The 17,347-nt window shown below is 46.4% G+C and overlaps 1 protein-coding gene across 4 annotated transcripts in view; it reads left to right on the top strand.

Annotated features, from left to right (window-relative positions):
• The window catches only part of ANKRD28 (ankyrin repeat domain 28), a 783,346-nt gene that overhangs the window by 520,197 nt on the left and 245,802 nt on the right, over positions 1 to 17,347 (top strand). For all 4 annotated transcript variants that reach the window (XM_085630427.1, XM_085630426.1, XM_085630428.1 and 1 more), the window contains exon 9: positions 13,189 to 13,267. In XM_085630427.1, the coding sequence (XP_085486553.1) occupies positions 13,189 to 13,267 (79 nt within the window). The remainder of the gene's footprint in view (positions 1 to 13,188; positions 13,268 to 17,347) is intronic.

Genomic DNA, 17,347 nt, shown 5'->3' with positions numbered 1-17,347 from the left:
GGCTACACCTAATAAGACATTGCAATTCTGCCTCCAAGTGTAACTGATACCCCGGCTATAGGTATATTGGCTGATGTGTTAAAAAAGAATATGGAGTTTCGAGAGAGAATGTACTACAGTACAAATGCAATAGATTTCACAATTACAACAAAGTGAGCTATTGCCATTTTGCATTACACCATTTGATTAATGCTTCATGAAGTGGAAAAAAAATAACATTTACAATGCCAATAGCTCAACACAATGTAATTGCGAGACCTATTGCATTGTAAATGCTTGTTTGTGTTGGGAGGGGCAGCACAGTAAACTCAACATGGGGCAAAGAGACTGCATCGGCTCAACATCCTGTGAATCTGGGCTTCCTGTAACTTTCAGCCACGCCAGGGTTGTTCAATATTCATTGCCCACTTCAGGTATGCAGAGTGATTCACGGTTCTTTTCTTTTGTACCCCTTTTCAGGTACGCAGAGTGTGATTCACTGCTCTTTTCTTTTGTACCCCTTTTCAGGTACGCAGTGTGATTCACAGTTCTTTTCTTTTGTACCCCTTTTCAGGTATGCAGAGTGTGATTCACGGTTCTTTTCTTCTGTACCCCTTTTCAGGTATGCAGAGTAATTCACAGCTCTTTTGTTCCCTTTTGTTTTTTACCTGGGAGTCCTACACACTGCCCCAGCCGGGCAGCTGCTTCACTATTATGGAGTGGTCCAAATTACTTGGCCAGCGTGTATTTCAGGCCCTCGCCCTCCTCATCTGGGTCACTGAGCGCGGTGCCGGTGGTGATGGTGGGTGACCGAGGCGTGGTTGAGCTTCAATGGGCAGGACTTCACGGCAGCACGGTGTTGTCAGTGCCAGTAGCCGGTACACCAGGAGCGATACCTCTGCAGCGTGGACGGTCAGCTGCTTGCCACGCTGCGCCAGGGGTACAACGCAGATGGCACCACGAGACTACTGCACCGTGAGTGAAGGGGAAGCCGCATCATCAGCAGCACTCGGACGCAGAGATGGTCAACAGAGCACCGCTGTCTGCTTCGTGCAGACTGTGCCAAGAGCACACATGGTTAATCCTTGTCGCCATTGTGTGGGGGTGACCGGGTTACACCCGCGGCCTGTGTCGCACCACAATCACACACTGATGGCAATAAACCACACAGTATGACAGTATGGACGAAGACCCCGAGTGCTCTACCACTCCTTTGTTATATAGCCTCTGGCCAGAGGATGTAGGACCTGTACTTCCGGGACAGTGAGCTACCCTGGAATAGTCCAGATGGCTCACTACAGGCAGCACGGTCTGCAGGGTTAGGGAGTTTGGGGGGTGGATGCATACTAGAGAGAGAGAGCAGCATATGAGGAAGAGAGAATGCTGAATGCAGGGGCAGAAGCACACGTGGTAGAAAGCTGGAAAACGTGCACTCTCATGGAGTTCTTGACCTTAAAGGGAGAAGAAATGAACTGTTGAAGGATACGCGTCGGCTAATGTTCCTCCTTCCAGGGTAGAAACAAACACAATAAGAGTTAAGACCAGCCATTGTATAGGAGGCAAGCAAATGAATGAAAATAAAGCCAACTAGTGGTAAAGAATTAGGAGGGCTGTAAGCCTACAAAAGGTATTTCACAACCAGATAGTTTGTGCTGTCTGGTAAACGAGACCTAAAAAGGGAACCCTTGAATAAAACAAGCATTAGCACAGCCAATAGATCTCGGCAATGCTTGAGCTATGGCCTTCTGAATGTCTTTTAGCCATGTTGTCTAGCAGCACCTCTACTGTTCAGAATGACTAAAAGTTGCAGAAAGCCCAGAATCACAGGATGTTGAGTCGACACAGCCTATGCCCACCCTGTTGTTTATTGTCCTGCCCCTTCTAACACAATAAAGTGATATGACTTTGCCTGCTCTGACCGCATGCATTGTGTAGATGAGACCTAAAAATACAGGGAAAGCATAAAACGGGGGACAACAAAATAAGTGAAACAAAGCTTTTAGCTGGCTCAGCACTGGCCTCTAGAGACTGAAACGAAAAACATCGGAAGAAAAATAAATGCATCCGTTGTGTATACAAATAACAATAAAATATAGGGAGCTTTAGTTTATGACCCCGAGGGTATCCCAAAAGCTCAATCCCAGAGTAATTAAAGCTTTAAGATTAACAAGTGGAACCCTTGAGTATAAAACGAGGAGCCACAGGTAGAGAGAAGTTTAGTTCCTGTGAAGTTGTAACCGCCGTGCCGTCCTGTTTTTGGGTAATGCTAAAAGACTGGCTACGGCAGAGTATAGGGGGCATAATGACTTGAACCAGTTAAGGAAGGGAGATGGAGGGCCCTGCAAGGAGGTCCGAATTGGAGGCTGGCTGTCCACCTGAAGAGAATTCATGTTGGAAGGGAGGGGAGCACTGATTGAGTGCTTTGGAGTAACCAAGATAAGAACAGATAGCATTCTGAAGAAGGCCATGGGTGTGCTTAAGCAAGAAACCAGGAGTTTTTTCTTCAGGATGTTTAGTCGAAGAAAGCAGGGAGAGCAATTACCTACATGTTAAGATGACTGTGTGTCATAGGAATAAACTCCCAGATTTATCGCAGGGATAGGGCAAGAGTCTAGGGCATCTGGCGACCAAGTGGATACCCCCACCTACCACCACCTCAGCTTTGTCTATTTTAGTTTCAGACCTGTAGAACTCATTCAGTAAGCAAGGGCCAAAAATCGGTTCCGAAATAGCTGTGTGGCAACTGCTTGTTCCTATTTTGTTTGAATAGGACTTGGGTATTGTCACCGCAACACATTCCAGTTGGACTTGAAAGATTTTATTCACTTGGCCAGTGGAACAACATAAGGCTCTTAACAATGTGGGTCTTAAAGAATTGCTCTGAGAACAGGACAGCATTTTAGGAGTGGATCAAAAAGGAAGCATAATGACCACCTGGCTCAGGTCTGATGGGAAGTGGAAAACCCAGCTCAGTGTCTTTCTTCTGATCTCAGCCGGCCTGTCTATAGAAGTGAATAGGACACAGTCTCAAGGGCCGCAGAGAGGTAGAGGAGAGTCAGCCAGCACTGCCATCCCACTCTGATCCTAGATCACATTGAGCTCATTCTGAACAGATGCCAGGGCACCCTCTGTGCAGTGAAATGGTTTAAATCTGGCTTCATCCGGGCCCAGTACAACATTATCTGAGAGAAAAGCAGACACCTGAGTAAAGATTACCCTCTCTCCTATTTTGTCAGTAAATGGAAGAAAAGAAATAGGTCTGTACTTACGAGGGTGGATTTGAAAGGGACGATGGGGGTCACACTGACTTTATCAGTCGTAGAGAACTAAAGCTAAAGTAAATGGAGAACTCCTCACGTTCCAGATAGCTGTCCACCAGTTGGAGAATCCCAGAAGGGCAAGGGTTGTCCAGAGAACAGATGATTGTCTGAATTAATTGCACAATATGGAGGACTATATCATGTTAGCAAGTTCTACAAGCCCAAAGAAGTGCTCTGAACATCAGCAGTCTGACCCGGCGGGCTTGAAGGAACAATGATACAAAGCTTCGTAGATAGAATGGAATTTCTCCTTGAAGAAAGTGTCCAAGGATTCACAAACGAAAAGCATATTTTGGGCACTCTGGGGATAGGCAACCTAAGGACTATTTTGAAGGTGTCTTGAGTGGGCATGCAAGCCATCAATTGTTAGGCCTAACGAGTAGAACTGTGCCTGAGCAAGTCTTAACTACTGATCTTTCTAGGCTTCTGAACGTGACTTTTAACACTATAGAACAATTTTGGCACCAGGTGCACTTCAGCATCTTGCAAACTCATTTGGATTTCGACAGTCAGCTGGTACATCAAGCGGCAGACGCTGAGCACAATACACAACTTATTCCTTCTCATGGATAAGCGCACAAGCAAGCTATAAACGAAAGTGACTTGCTCAAATGGACCTGAAGTGGGATACCAGAAAGTGTTTTGAGCTGAAAAGAGGTTAGTCATTGGCCCTAGAGTCTTTGAGATCTCCTCACTCAAGACTTCTTTGAAGAAAAAAAAGTTGCAACAGTCCTGCTAGAAATGTGCATTCCAAAGTTAGTGTAATTCAATGAAAACAAAATGCCATTATTATGTAACCCGGGAATTTGAAAATAGGATATAAAATCATTGGACATAAAGATCTAATGAGTGACCAGCTGAATGTATAGATGAGGGTATCTTTTGAGTAAGACCTTTGGTGGGGTCTCTACTCAAGTATAGAAATCCACTTGTGCAATACACTTAGGGGGATAAAAGGGATGACAAGACAGGCAAAGTCTGTCCCAAACTCAGACTCCATTATTGATGAGCGGTCCATCAATGACCCCGAAAGCGGGTAAATGTGATTCTGTGAACATGAAGCGGTAGACGTTCAGCCCTCAGGATTCCCTCATACTCCAAAGGCCTTAGGGTACATTGGTCAAAAAAGATGCCCACCAGTTCATCAATGTTTGAGATGTTGTATCACATGAGCTAGGAGAACTGCTTAGTGTATTTCAGGGAGCACAATAGCTTTTATCCAGGTTTCTGCTGCAAAAAGATGGCTAAATGACGAACCCTGATAAACACTTGCAAACGTTCACATTGTGTTACTAAGGTTAGCGATTGCACTCGGGGACAGGCAAGCTCTTCTTATTGGAGCTCAGATCTGTTAACCTCACTGTGCTCACAGCAATCTGGCATGACACTCGCCTAACAAGCAGGAGTTGGAGGTACCATGAAAGCTCTCAGTTAGGGAAGTGGCTGCAGAGCTAAGAGTGTTTCGTGTTTAAAAAAGAACCCACATTGAATCCAGTGTTACTCAACTGTTGCCGCTGTAGGAGTCCCTAAAGTAACAGCACCCTTCAACGTAAAGCCTTGACTGCTCATCCTTTCTGAGAGTCAACCCTCATCACAATCGGTGAGCTGCACTGTATACATCAAGCTTACTGGTGGTGACAGATATTCCAATTATTGTACAGTAACACTCAGCCCCCAGTATGTGGAGAATGGCATGGCACCGGTTTCCTGTTAGTGTGAACCTGGTGACTCGAGTCCTTGGACTGTTAAACTGGTGCTCGAGGGGGAGAGGGGACTGAAACAGAAATCTGGATTCTTTTTTATTGTAAACCCAGTGACTTGACTTCTGGGGCTAGGCAAGTGGCTTTTGGGGTGGAGGGAGGGGACACTAGAATCAGGGTTCTTTGCATTGGAAGCCAAGTGGGCAGGAGTCCTGGGACTAAAACAGGTGCTCACAGTGGAGGTAGGGAACACAGTAATTGTGTTTCTTCGCATTGGAAACCAAATTACTAGGACTGAAAAACTGGTGCTCGTGTCAACCAGTTTCTTTTCTTTGGAGATCCTATGACTGGACTTCTTGTCCTGCAGACTTGGCACTGAGAACCAGGTGACCCGGATCCTTCACTTTAGCAGCCCTGCGATGTGGTCAGCCTTGATGCAGGAAACCTACCTGACAGTTGGCCAGGTGGTTCTGGAGTGAGTGAGGAATGTTGTGTGCTGCAACTCTACGATTAAATGCAATGTTGCAAATGTTGGTGGAAATGAAAGTATCCAGATCTGAAATGCAGTGGTGCACCTTACATGAACTTCAATGGCATTCATCTTATCTCTTGTTTTTGTTTGAGGTCTCACAAAATGGAGCCGCCTATTCATGACAAACCAAAGTTTGTCGGAAAAAACAAACACAGTTCTGTATCTTCTTTTTCTAAAGAAAAGAATATATTATCTATATGTCTAAAGATGTGTATAGGTGTGTGTATATAATGTAGATACAATAACAATATCGTTCCAGAAGGACATTAACCTTTTTCTTTCAAATAAATAATCCTAATCGATTTAAAATTGGGATGACTTAAAAGTTAAAACATCGTTTTTCTGAAAAGAGAAACAAATGCACGATTTATGCTGTGACATTTCATTTAAACAGTAAACCTGTGATGCATCATTTTGTTCATGTTTTGCATGTGTTAGTATTTCTAAAATCTTAACCAAGGATTCAAGAATTGAGCAATCTCTTAGCAATTCATGTAGATTTTGACAGACCTCTTTAGTGCTACTTTGAGACTATGGGGTTCTAATATATTGTTAAGAACTGTTAATCTGGGACTAGTTCTAAAAACTGGAAGATGCTGGTGAGAGAGTTCAGTGGGCTTGGGGGCCTCTTACCAGGGTGTGTTACCTGCCTTTTGCAGATGGTACCACACATTCCACTGGTCTTCGCCAACACCATTTGAGCAGTGCTGGTGTGTGTGCCTAATGCCTCATTGTGTCAAACATAGAAAAGGGCACAGATAATACCATACACTCTGCTGATGTTCACATGCACCATTTTATTTCAAAGGGAATGGGCTAAAGCCCTACATCTGATAGTTGCAGATTCCTTACCTTAGAATTTCCCCCAGGTGTCAGTCTAGATCTGAAGATTTTTTTAGCAACACCCCTGCGCGTCAGTAGGTAGCGTCGGTCGACTTTGCGTCGGTCGTCGTGGTCACAGGGATGGCATTGCTTGCATACTTAGACACCGCCCCTACCCACAAATGTCTGTTCTGACACGACTTTCCACGCCGGAAGTGCAGAGCCATGAGCAACACTGTCCACTGGTGCTGCAAAACTAGTGCCTTGTAAGGGAGTCCCTGTCCCTAGATATCAGTTCAGCGAGTGGGGAGGATGGGTGGGGCGGTGAAGAATCTAAAACTAACATATGCCTCCACCAGATACATCGTTACTTAAGGTAACTAACTTATTCATCTGACGCCAACTACCACAACGCGGGACACGTGTGGGCTGCACCAGGGCCAAAGGCGGGCCTGTCCACGCCCCAAACAGGCTGGGCCACCCCTCTTTCCCCATAGCTTCCAGATAAGTTGCCTCTCCTGCACCCTCACTCTGCTTCTACCCCACTGGCTTTTGCTCAGCAGCTAGCTGCCCTGTATCGCTCCCCCGGCCTGGGCAGCCTTGGCCCGTAACGCCTGCCCTCTCCATCTCCCCTGCCCTCCCTCTGGGCCTCCTATCCTGCTTGCCCCGCAGAAACTCCGTGGCCCCCTCCATCTCACTCCTAGAGTCTGTACTCCCTCCCCCCACTTCCTCCATATGCTCCTCTCTCCGTCGTGCCAGGCCCCTCCCCCCCCCCCCCCCGTGGAAGCCCACTGCCCTTGCCCCTAATCCCTATGGCATGGGGACCGCAGCGCGACCACATAGTGGACACACACACAGAGGGCTCGTGGCGCGTGCACCAACCCCCACGACCTGCCACATCTTTCCCTCAGACGAATTTCGGTTCCCCCAGACACCAGGACAAAAGTGCCCATGCCCCTACCAGGACTGCTTCACCGAGGATACCACCCAGGCCACGCCCATCAGCTGGTCCACGTCTCACACACACACTGACCAACAAGGACAAATACAACACCTCCGGAACGATATCTGCCTGCTAATCGACGCGCACTCACTCAGAAAACTCCTGGAAATCTGGGACACCTTCACGACCCGGACGCCTTCATCACAGAGACCTGGCTGACCCTGAGTCTGCACCAGACATTACTACAGCGAGTCATGACAAAAACAAGATCACACACTGGGACTGATCCAACAGAAACGGCGTTGGCATCTCCATGATCTACAAAGAGAACCTCAAATGCTCTACCACCATAGATGACTCGATCCCCTTCATAGAGCACTTCAATTTCCAACTCTGAACCAACAGCAAAACCAACGTCCGAGGCACCCTCGCTTACAGACCACCAAGACCCCGCACTGCCTTCTGCAACGCCATCCCCGACTTAATTGCCCCTTTTGTCATCGATTCTAATCTGTACATCTTCCTAGAGACCTCAACTTCTACCTTGAGAACACCGAAAAAGCTAACATGCCTAACCTCCTAGAAAGTAAGGACAACCTCTGACTCAAACAGCTGGTCGCTGACCCTACGTACAACGCAGGGCTCACGCTCGACCCTATCTTCTCAGCCAGCAACAGTAAAGTACACCCCACGAGGAGTTCATCTGGCCTGCCCTACCACCACTGCGTCCACTTTGTCATCTTGCAGCCACCCAGCACCCCCATCCTCAACCGATACCACCACCTCCTGAGGAACACCAAGAAGACTGCCCTAGCCACCCACATCAAGGACAACTCCGACAACAGCAAGGAACCTTTCAACACAGTCTAGAAGTTCACCGACCCCTCCGCAACCAAAAACATAATCACACCCTCGCAAGCTCTCTGCAACACCCTTGCAGACTTTTCACAACAAAATCAACACCATCTACCAAGAAAGACTTCAAACCCCTATCCCCCACCAAGGAGAGCATCAGCCACATCACGCCGACCAACGTACACCCACACCTGCTCACCTCATGGAACATCCTCTCTGAGAAGGAAACTGTGTCGATCATTAGATCCATCCACTCCCGAGCCCCAGTAGACCTCTGCCCACACCACACTTTCACCTTCGGCAGTCAACCCATCAGCAAAGAACTTGCCCAAGTCCTCATCACCACAGCCTACTTCCCCCAGAAATGGAAACATGCTGACATGAAGCTGCTGCTGAATAAGCCGTCCGAGGGCCAGGGAATCTAAGAACTATCGACCTATCTCCCTGCTCCCTTTCCCAGTATAGGTCGAAAAACGCATCAACATCCAGCTCACTGGACATTTAGAGGACATAACCTTCTGGACCCCTCCCAATCATACTTCAGAGCTAACCACAGCACAGAGGCAACCCTAGTAACAGCCACGTACTGCATCAGAATGCTGTTAGACCACAGAGAAACAGCAGCACTAATCGTCCTCGACCTTTCATCAGCTTACAACACCGTATCCCACCATACACTGTTAAAACACTCGCCACATCGGAATCCAAGGAGCAGCCCTCGAGTGGATCGCATCCTACCTCACAGTAAGAACGCAGAAGGTCATCCTCCTGCCCTACTCTCTCCTGAAGAAAATCACCAGCAGTGTACCTCAAGGCTCATCACTCAGCCAACCCTCTTCAACTTATACATTACACCCCTAACAATCCTTGTCAGGAGCCACGGACTCAACATCATCTCCTAGGCTGATGACACCAACTCATCCTCTCACTGACAAACGACAATCAAGGACAAGTTCCAAAGATGCATAAAAGTGGAGGACCATTTGCTAACTGATTCTCTAACCAAAAAAGCGATCTCATTAACATATTGGAAACTGGTTAATAACCAGAAAGACCCTACACAAACCCTTAGGGAGAGATGGCAGGCGGAGATAGGTGAGATGGACGAGCAAGATTGGCAGGAGGCGCTTGCGTCCCCACGAGAGGTTGCGACCCCCTCCAGACTGAAGCTTGTGCAGCTAAAAATACTGCACAGAACATACTTCACAAGATCGACACTTCACAAAATAGGGAAGGCAGACACGCCACTTTGCCTTAGGGATTGTGGGTCTATAGGTACATTCTACCACCCCATCTGGGACTGTCCCAGCATTCAACAATATTGGAGGGCGATGTTGGCCACGGTGACCCAGGTCTGCGGGGTTGATGTCCCTCCTGAGCCACGGGGATGTATACTTAATGTGTGGGAGCCAACGGATCTCGGCCACACAGCGCAGGAATGGGTGACACTGACCATCGCGTTAGCCAAGCGAAAAATCGCACAACACTGGGGAGCACCGACGGTCCCCACCCATCAGCAATGGTGCCGAGACCTTGATAGCGCCATGGTGGCGGAAAAGGCAGTTTTTATTAATAGGGGATGCCCCCGAAAATGGACAAGTGTATGGGGAAACTGGAACACCTTTCGGGGAAACATATGTGCCCCACCACCCGAGCACTCCGAACCGGACTTGAGTGACTAGAGTTTACGATGTGATACCCATTGGGGGTCCCTTGTGCGACTTGTATTATAAGAGAGCTGATCTGAACATATTTCTATTTACACCTTGGAATGTACATGGATAGCGCGAGGTATGTGATGTTAGCCAATGACTGTATCAATCATGATGATGCATTGCTCTATTTTTTTTTTTTTGTCCTAATTAACGATAATATATAAAATCAAATAAAGAAATGCATAAAAGACGTGGCTGCCTGGATTAACAGCAACTGTCTCAAACTCAACATCGACAAGACAGAAGTAGTACTCCTCTTCAGGATAGGCAAGGACAATTTCTGCAACACCGAATGGAGGCCATCTGAGCTGGGCCAAACCCCCAAACCCATTGAACACGCACGCAACCTCAGCATCATCCTCAAAAGCCAGCTATCCATGAAGAAGCAGGTCAGCGCCATCTCCTCCAATTGCTTCCTCACCCTCTAAATTCTCAGGAAGGTCTTCCCATGGCTCCAACCCAACACCAGACGAACAGTCATTCAAGCCCTCGTCACCAGCAGACTAAACTACAGCAACTCCCTTTACGTTGGAATAACCGCCCAACTCATGACGAAACTCCATACTATCTAGGACACAACAGCCAGATTAATCCTCGTCCTCCCCAGACGGACTCCTATCATGTTATCCCTCACCTTGGGAAACTACACTGGATACCAGATGCGAAGAGATGACCGTTCAAGCTGCTCACCCTCACTTACAAGGCACTACTCAACGAACGATCAGCATACCTGAACTATAAGCATACCTGAACAATCTAATGAATTTCCACCAACCTACCAAGAAATCTGTTCCGAACAGGGCTGGACTGGCCGTAGCGGGCACCAGGCAATCCCCCGGTGGGCCGCACGGGTGGGGGCCGTTTTTGGGCCCCTTGGGGCCGTTTTTGTTAGAGCCGTTTTTGCAGTATAGCTGCATAATTGGCACTGTAACAAAATCGGCCAAAAACCGGCCCTGGCAAAGAGCTCGGCGGCGCCCCTAACCCCCGGGTTCCCAGTCCGGCCCTGGTTCCGAATCCTTCTCCCTAGCAGCCACCCGACGCATCCACCGGATGAACAGTGGAGGCTGCTCTTTCTCCCACCTGCCAGCTAAGACCTGGAACAACCTCCCCACACCTCAGAGCCTCACCATCGCTCCAGCAGTTCAGGAAGGACCTCAAGACCTGGCTGTTCAACTGGAGAAGAGGCAGCATGTTCTCCCAGTGCTTCGAGACCCCCACGGGTGATGCAGCTGTGCTCTACAAATCGGAATGGATTGATTGGCAGCAGGCAGGAATAGAGCACTGCACGAGGAGTGTTGGCCAGGAGTCACTCTGTTATTGGTGATTACTCCAGTATAGTATTTGACTAACAAGTCTGCTGTTTATGAATTGTACTTGTCGCAAAGGGTTCTGGGTTTTAGTTTGATTTCCTTTAGGGGTCTACATCACATCAATAGGCATTTGAGGAGTTCGGCCTTTAGGCTTCATATATAGTTGGCACTGGCTCCATGCTTTTCTTGACCGTGAGTTCAAGGAAAGTGTTTCTCTGCATCTGTACTGTTCCTTCTGACTTTCACTCGCTCTCAGTGAACGTACAGGTCTTGCAGATGTGCTACACCCATTATTTTGATCTGCTAGTGATGCCATGAAGAGCTGTTCATTGCATGCAGCTAATGCTTCTAGTATCTAAGATTATCTTTTGCCTCTTAAATACCACCCAGTCAAGGCCCTTTTATCCGCCTGCATGTATTAATTTGTTCATTGCTGAAGATAACATGGCGGAGTATCACTAGGGACTGAACTCAGTCCAGCTCTGGCAATAGCAGGTCATGGTCTGCTCACAGAGAACAATTGATGGACAGAATGCAGAACAATGTCATACATTCACCCCAGTACAGAGATCTGGGCCTAAATCCATCGTTTGTTTGCTCACCATGCCATTCGAGTTTGAACCAAGCCATATTCAAATCAGTCTTGACCCTGTGCCCTATGGGAACAGTCCAGCACGAACTGCCAGGCCAGGTCCTCCCTGGACTGGTAACAAGCATCCTAGGACCAGTCCCAGAATGCTTGTTTCCGGTTCAGGGAATACCTGGCTTGGCAGTTCGGGCTGGACTGTTCCCATGAGGCACAGGGTCAAAACTGATTTGCATATAGCTGGGGTGGTGAAGTGAGCTTAATAATGATGATGGATTCAACCCAGATCTGTGACTGGGGGTGAGCGTTTGAAAAGTTTCAGCTTTCGGTCCAACATCTCCTTGTGTTTGCCGCGTTCGCACTAAGTTGGCAGGGTATGACCAGACGTGGGTGCCTTGCCCACTTTGCCACTAGATTCAAGCTAGCCAGGGTGATGAAGGGTTATGCAGAAACTTGTCCCCGGATGTTTGTTTCCGGAAAAGGGAAGACCTGGCTTGGCAGTTCGGGCTGGAATATTCCCATGAGGCACAGGTTCAAGGCTGATTTGCATATAGCTGGGTCTGAACTGAGGTGCCAAAGTGAGCTAAAGAATAATGATGGATTCAACCCAGATCTGTGACTAGGGGTGAGTGTCTGAAAAAGTTTCACCGCTCCGGCCATCTCCTTGTGTTTGCTATGGTCTGTTCACAGCACTGATGTTCGCTGGCTGGCCACTGACATTTCCCTGCATTATTCGCAGAATACATGGAGTCAGTCATCTTGGAATGGGCAGAGTGTAACCGGTCTAAGGTCTGGGATAGCTACTGATCATTCTTGGGGAGCTTCGTCACACTTGGAACTCGAGAAAGTGACTGAGCGGCTTGCATGCTCTGTAAGCCCGGAGTCTGTCACCATCACAGCTCTTTCCTGACCTTCCTCATGTAAAGACTGTGTTGGTCTTTTGTTTCCATCCCTTTGGAAAAGCCAATGTCATCCCATCGGAGTTTACAGGATAGATTGCTACTAAAGTGTTATTTAAATATCCATGAGGGTGGTGGTGCTTGCTACACCTCAGTCGCCAAGTCAACCGAAAAGCGTTCTCAACAAGAATTGAGCGAAGTTTAAATAAAATTTACTAGTGAAACAAAACACTAACTTAAGAGGCCCCTTAATCTTCTTTTTTAGACACTCTTCAAAAATATATTTTTACAAATTGAAGTTGTTACATTTGGGAGCATTTGTTTCAGTTTCAGAAAAACATTTGCATTTGGGGCATTAAAAGCGTCGAAATATAACTTTAACTTCTCAGTGCTGAAAAGATATTTCTCTCAGCGAAACCTGTTTTAAACCCATAAATTCTCTCCTGAACTAGGAAGCGGTGGAGTCTGACACTTATTTTAGGGCCATATGCGATTAATCGAATTCTCATTTTTATTTTTTATTTCAGAGCAAAGATGGAAAGACGCCATTGCACATGACCGCGATCCATGGCAGGTTCAGCAGATCGCAAACCATCATTCAAAATGGTAACCACAAGGGAATAGTGCTATTCATAATGTAATGCTGATGTTGCCTCTTCCTTGCATCTTTCTTTTCTTATACTGTTTAACAGTAAACTAAGTAATAGTTGGGACATCTCAGCCCAATGGGTGGGACCGATTTTGCATTTTGAGGTCACTGACTCTTTTGATGCTATCCAGCATGGGGGGGGTGCACATGTCACCTCTGCATATGTTTGCTATACATTACTGCCTCACAGCCAAAGCATGGATTGACAGGAACTTTGACAGTGCAGTGACACATGGCTTCCTTGGTTAATGGGCACTACTCAATCTCACTTCAGAGTGTGTGATTTTGGGACTCATTCTTTAGGTTAGGAATATACAGGAAGATGCATCCATCAGAAGGGAAATGTACTTGCATTCAGTAGAGATTTTGTGGTGGATACAGTGTCTTCTGGCAGTATACTTTTTCCCCCCTTTCACCCCTCATGAGTCAACGCTGTATAGAATACGATCCCGATGCATGCTACATTTTATGCACTGTTATTGCCGCTGTCATGGATGCTTTCTCAGTTCCTAGCTGCACACCTTGCTGGGAAGCTGAAACGGTATCGGTAAGACATCTGCGTGAAGGTTGGTGCCTATTATATGCTGATGCAAAAACAACAGTTGATGGACAGAGTGCAGAACAATGCCATACATTCACCCCAGTACAGAGATCTGGGCCTAAATCCATCGTTTGTTTGCTCACCATGTCATTCCAGTTTGAACCTAGCCCTATGCAAATTAGTCTTAACCATGTGCCTCATGGGAACAGTCCAGACCAAACTGCCAGGCCAGGTCTTCCCTGTACCGGAAACAAGCATCCTGGGACCAGTTTCTGCGTAACACCCCTCTTCAGCCAGGATATCTTGATTCCAGTGGCATGGAGAGCACGGGACCCACATCCTGAGCATACCCGTCCCACTCGTGGTGACAAATGCAAAAACAACAGTTGATGGACAGAATGCAGAACAATGTCATACATTAATGGGGTGGCGGAGTGAGCTAAAGAATGATGATGAATTAAACCCAGATCAGTTGACTGGGGGTGAGTGCTTACAATGTTCAACACTCCGTCCATCATCCCCCTTTGGTTTTATTATATGCTGATGTCCGGTCTTGCGGCCAAAGCCTTCAAATTTATACTTTTGGGAGACTTTATCATATGATGTGAAGAAAACATTCACACACAAGTCTCTATTATTCCGGACACTGATTTCTCATTGAGACTTGACCAAAACATTGCAGACCCACTCTTAGAGTGGACAATTCATTGGATCTTTGAAATTCTTTAAACCCATTTATAAGGCTTCTCTCCAGCACTTTTCATGCAAAGCATCCTTCTTGGTAGTCATCACTTCAGAATCCTCCTTCTGCTGAGATCTCTCCATGCTCTCTGTGTTAGGAGAGTTTTGAAGTTCTGTCTTGATAGAACAAAGTCTTTTAGAATGTCAAAACAACTTAAAGTAAACTTTGGTCCTTTATGGACTTGATTTGCCACTCACTTCTAAACAGTCCCTGTCTAGAAGTATTGTCTCCTACATAACCCTTTGTTATCAGAAAGCTACAGAAACCTTAATTGGTAGACCTAAAGCCCATTCTACCAGGAGCAATTCAGCTACTGCTGTTTCACTCAAACATTCTGCTCGCTGAGATTTGCAAAGCTGCGACTTGTCGGTTCACACATTGACATGACAGTGTGTTGATTTGGATGCTAAGGCTGATGCTCAAGTTGGGAAAGCCGCTCTGAGGAACTTATTTGCTTGATTGTACTATTCTTTTTTCTTTTTTTTTTTTTATGTCCTTCCTTGTGGATTTCTTGGGGATGAACTTGCTAGTCTTTTCATTGCTTGGTGATCTCCTGAGAAAGAAAGCATGGTTTCTTACCTGTAATCCTAGTTGTCTGAGGGGATTTTCCATTGAAATCATAAGCAACCCTCTCTTCTCCCCGAATGAAGAGAGAAAAGTAAAAAATAATTCTATACTGCTAATTCACTCGTCAAAAAGAACTGAGTAAACTGCCACCTGCGTTGTTTCCAGTGCTGCACTCTATACAGCTACATGGCTTTATAATATGCTATCTCTTACTTTAAAAAGAATTAGAGCGTTTGAGGAGGACGTTTTTGTAAGGTCTCTTTTCATTTTACTAATTTGGCTTTTAAGGATTGTACCGCTTTTTCCTTCTAGTTTTTAAAGTAATGCATTAAGATTGGCAATATAGCCTGTTTTAAGGCAGCAAAATGTATACTTTTTCACTGTTTCCTTGCCTTTCTGAAGAAAACTGCTACCGGGTCCCTGCACATGGGTGGGACTATTTAGTGCTCAAGATTTCATTGGAGATTACCCTGAGAGAGAACTAGGATTACAGGAAGGCACCATTCCGTCATAGCCCGAATGTCCTGGACTTGTCATTCTGGAGGTACTACCCGACTGATCCATATCCAGAATGACTCGTATAAAAGGTAGCATCTGCAAAGGAGTCATCTGTTACTTCGGCACGTTGATTGTGATGCCCAGTGATGTATGGGAGTTTGCCATCATTTGGAGATGGACTACAACAGACTGTAGGACCTGCAGGACACCGGTTTCCATACCCCATCCTGCAGGCTCTCGGGTGCTACCTGTGGTTCAAGGTGAGATACAAGTATTTTCAGTTTGCTTTGCTAAATTTTAGCCTCACCAGTGCTTCTCTTGTGTTCACGAAGATGATGGCAGGGGTTGCAGCATACCTTTGGAGGTGGGGATGTACTAGTCTTCCTGTGCCTCTACGACTGGCTATTGAAAGTGGGGTCACCACAGTCAGTCGTGGTCTCCCTCCAGACAATGGGGAACCTCCATACATTATTTGCGCTTACAATCCACCTTGCCGAAGTCTCATCCTTTTATCGAAGCCATCATGGATACGATGCACTTTTGCGCCTTCACTCTGAAACCAGGAGTCCATGACATTGGTCTATGATCCCAATATGTCCACCTGAGTCTCAGTGAGGATGGCTCTGAGGCTTCTTGGTCTACTGGCCTCCTGCACACTGCACAGCATCCATGCCCGGTGGTGGGAGATCTGAAGTCTGAGGGCCCAGCACTAAGGGAATCTGTTGGACTCTATCCAGGTTTTGGAGAAAACTGCAAAAGAACTGAGAAAGTATAAACGACGCAATGTAGAAAAGGAGTACCTAGACAAATATTGAAAAAATGTTCCCTAGACACAAACCTATCATTGTTTTAACCATTTATGATTAAATCATATTTTTATTGCTAATCGGACATGGTTGAAACGCACTAAATGACAACTTAGTCTCCCACTGCCCTGTATATTTAAATACCTTAAAACACCTTTAGTGGCCCTTGCTTGTTCAGGCCCCTTCGAATGTGCTCACAATCTTGTCATTCAGAAACACTTCCAATTTTCGTCCTCAAACCCCTCTTCAGGTATTAAAAAAACTTTCCATTATATTGGTTAGTCAGGTTTCTCGATCTTCCTTGCATTGTAGTCCTGTGGATCTACAAACGTCTTACTCCTCCCAAAGAAGTTCTGCAGGTGGCACCTGGGGCCAAACAGCACAAGTTAAATTATAATTTTGTGTTCCGCACTGTTATCTGCAAAACTTCTGTTAGTCGACACACACACTTGTGTGATAAACATCATGTCTTTCAGTTGGTCTGCATGTGCAGATCATGGTGAGGAATATTTTTAGCAGTACCCTCTGGTCATCCTCCTGGCCCATTGCATTCCCCCGGTGCGATTTTGATAGTTGTCCTCCTTACACTTCCATCCCACAATCCATCCTCTGTGTTCAAATGTTCAACGTAGGTTGGATAAAAAGCTGTCTGTGGATGTAGAAGGAGCTACAGTTATCTCATTATATTGAACTTTACAATCCGTTTCAAATGGCCTCCTAACACCACCTTCGCAATCCACTCTCCATTCCTTCTCTAATGTGTGCAACACTTGAGTCGGTGAAAAATGTGCACACTGGAGTAAATCCTTGTATCAATCTGCAGACTTACACATGTGTTTTAATGTTTGTTATTGCAAAGGGTGTTACCATTTGTTGGTAGAGA

This window comes from Triturus cristatus, chromosome 10 (assembly GCF_964204655.1).
Source record: "Triturus cristatus chromosome 10, aTriCri1.1, whole genome shotgun sequence".
Taxonomy (NCBI): domain Eukaryota; kingdom Metazoa; phylum Chordata; class Amphibia; order Caudata; family Salamandridae; genus Triturus; species Triturus cristatus.
Note: the sequence above shows the minus strand (reverse complement) of the source record. Positions and strands in the feature narration are given on the sequence as shown.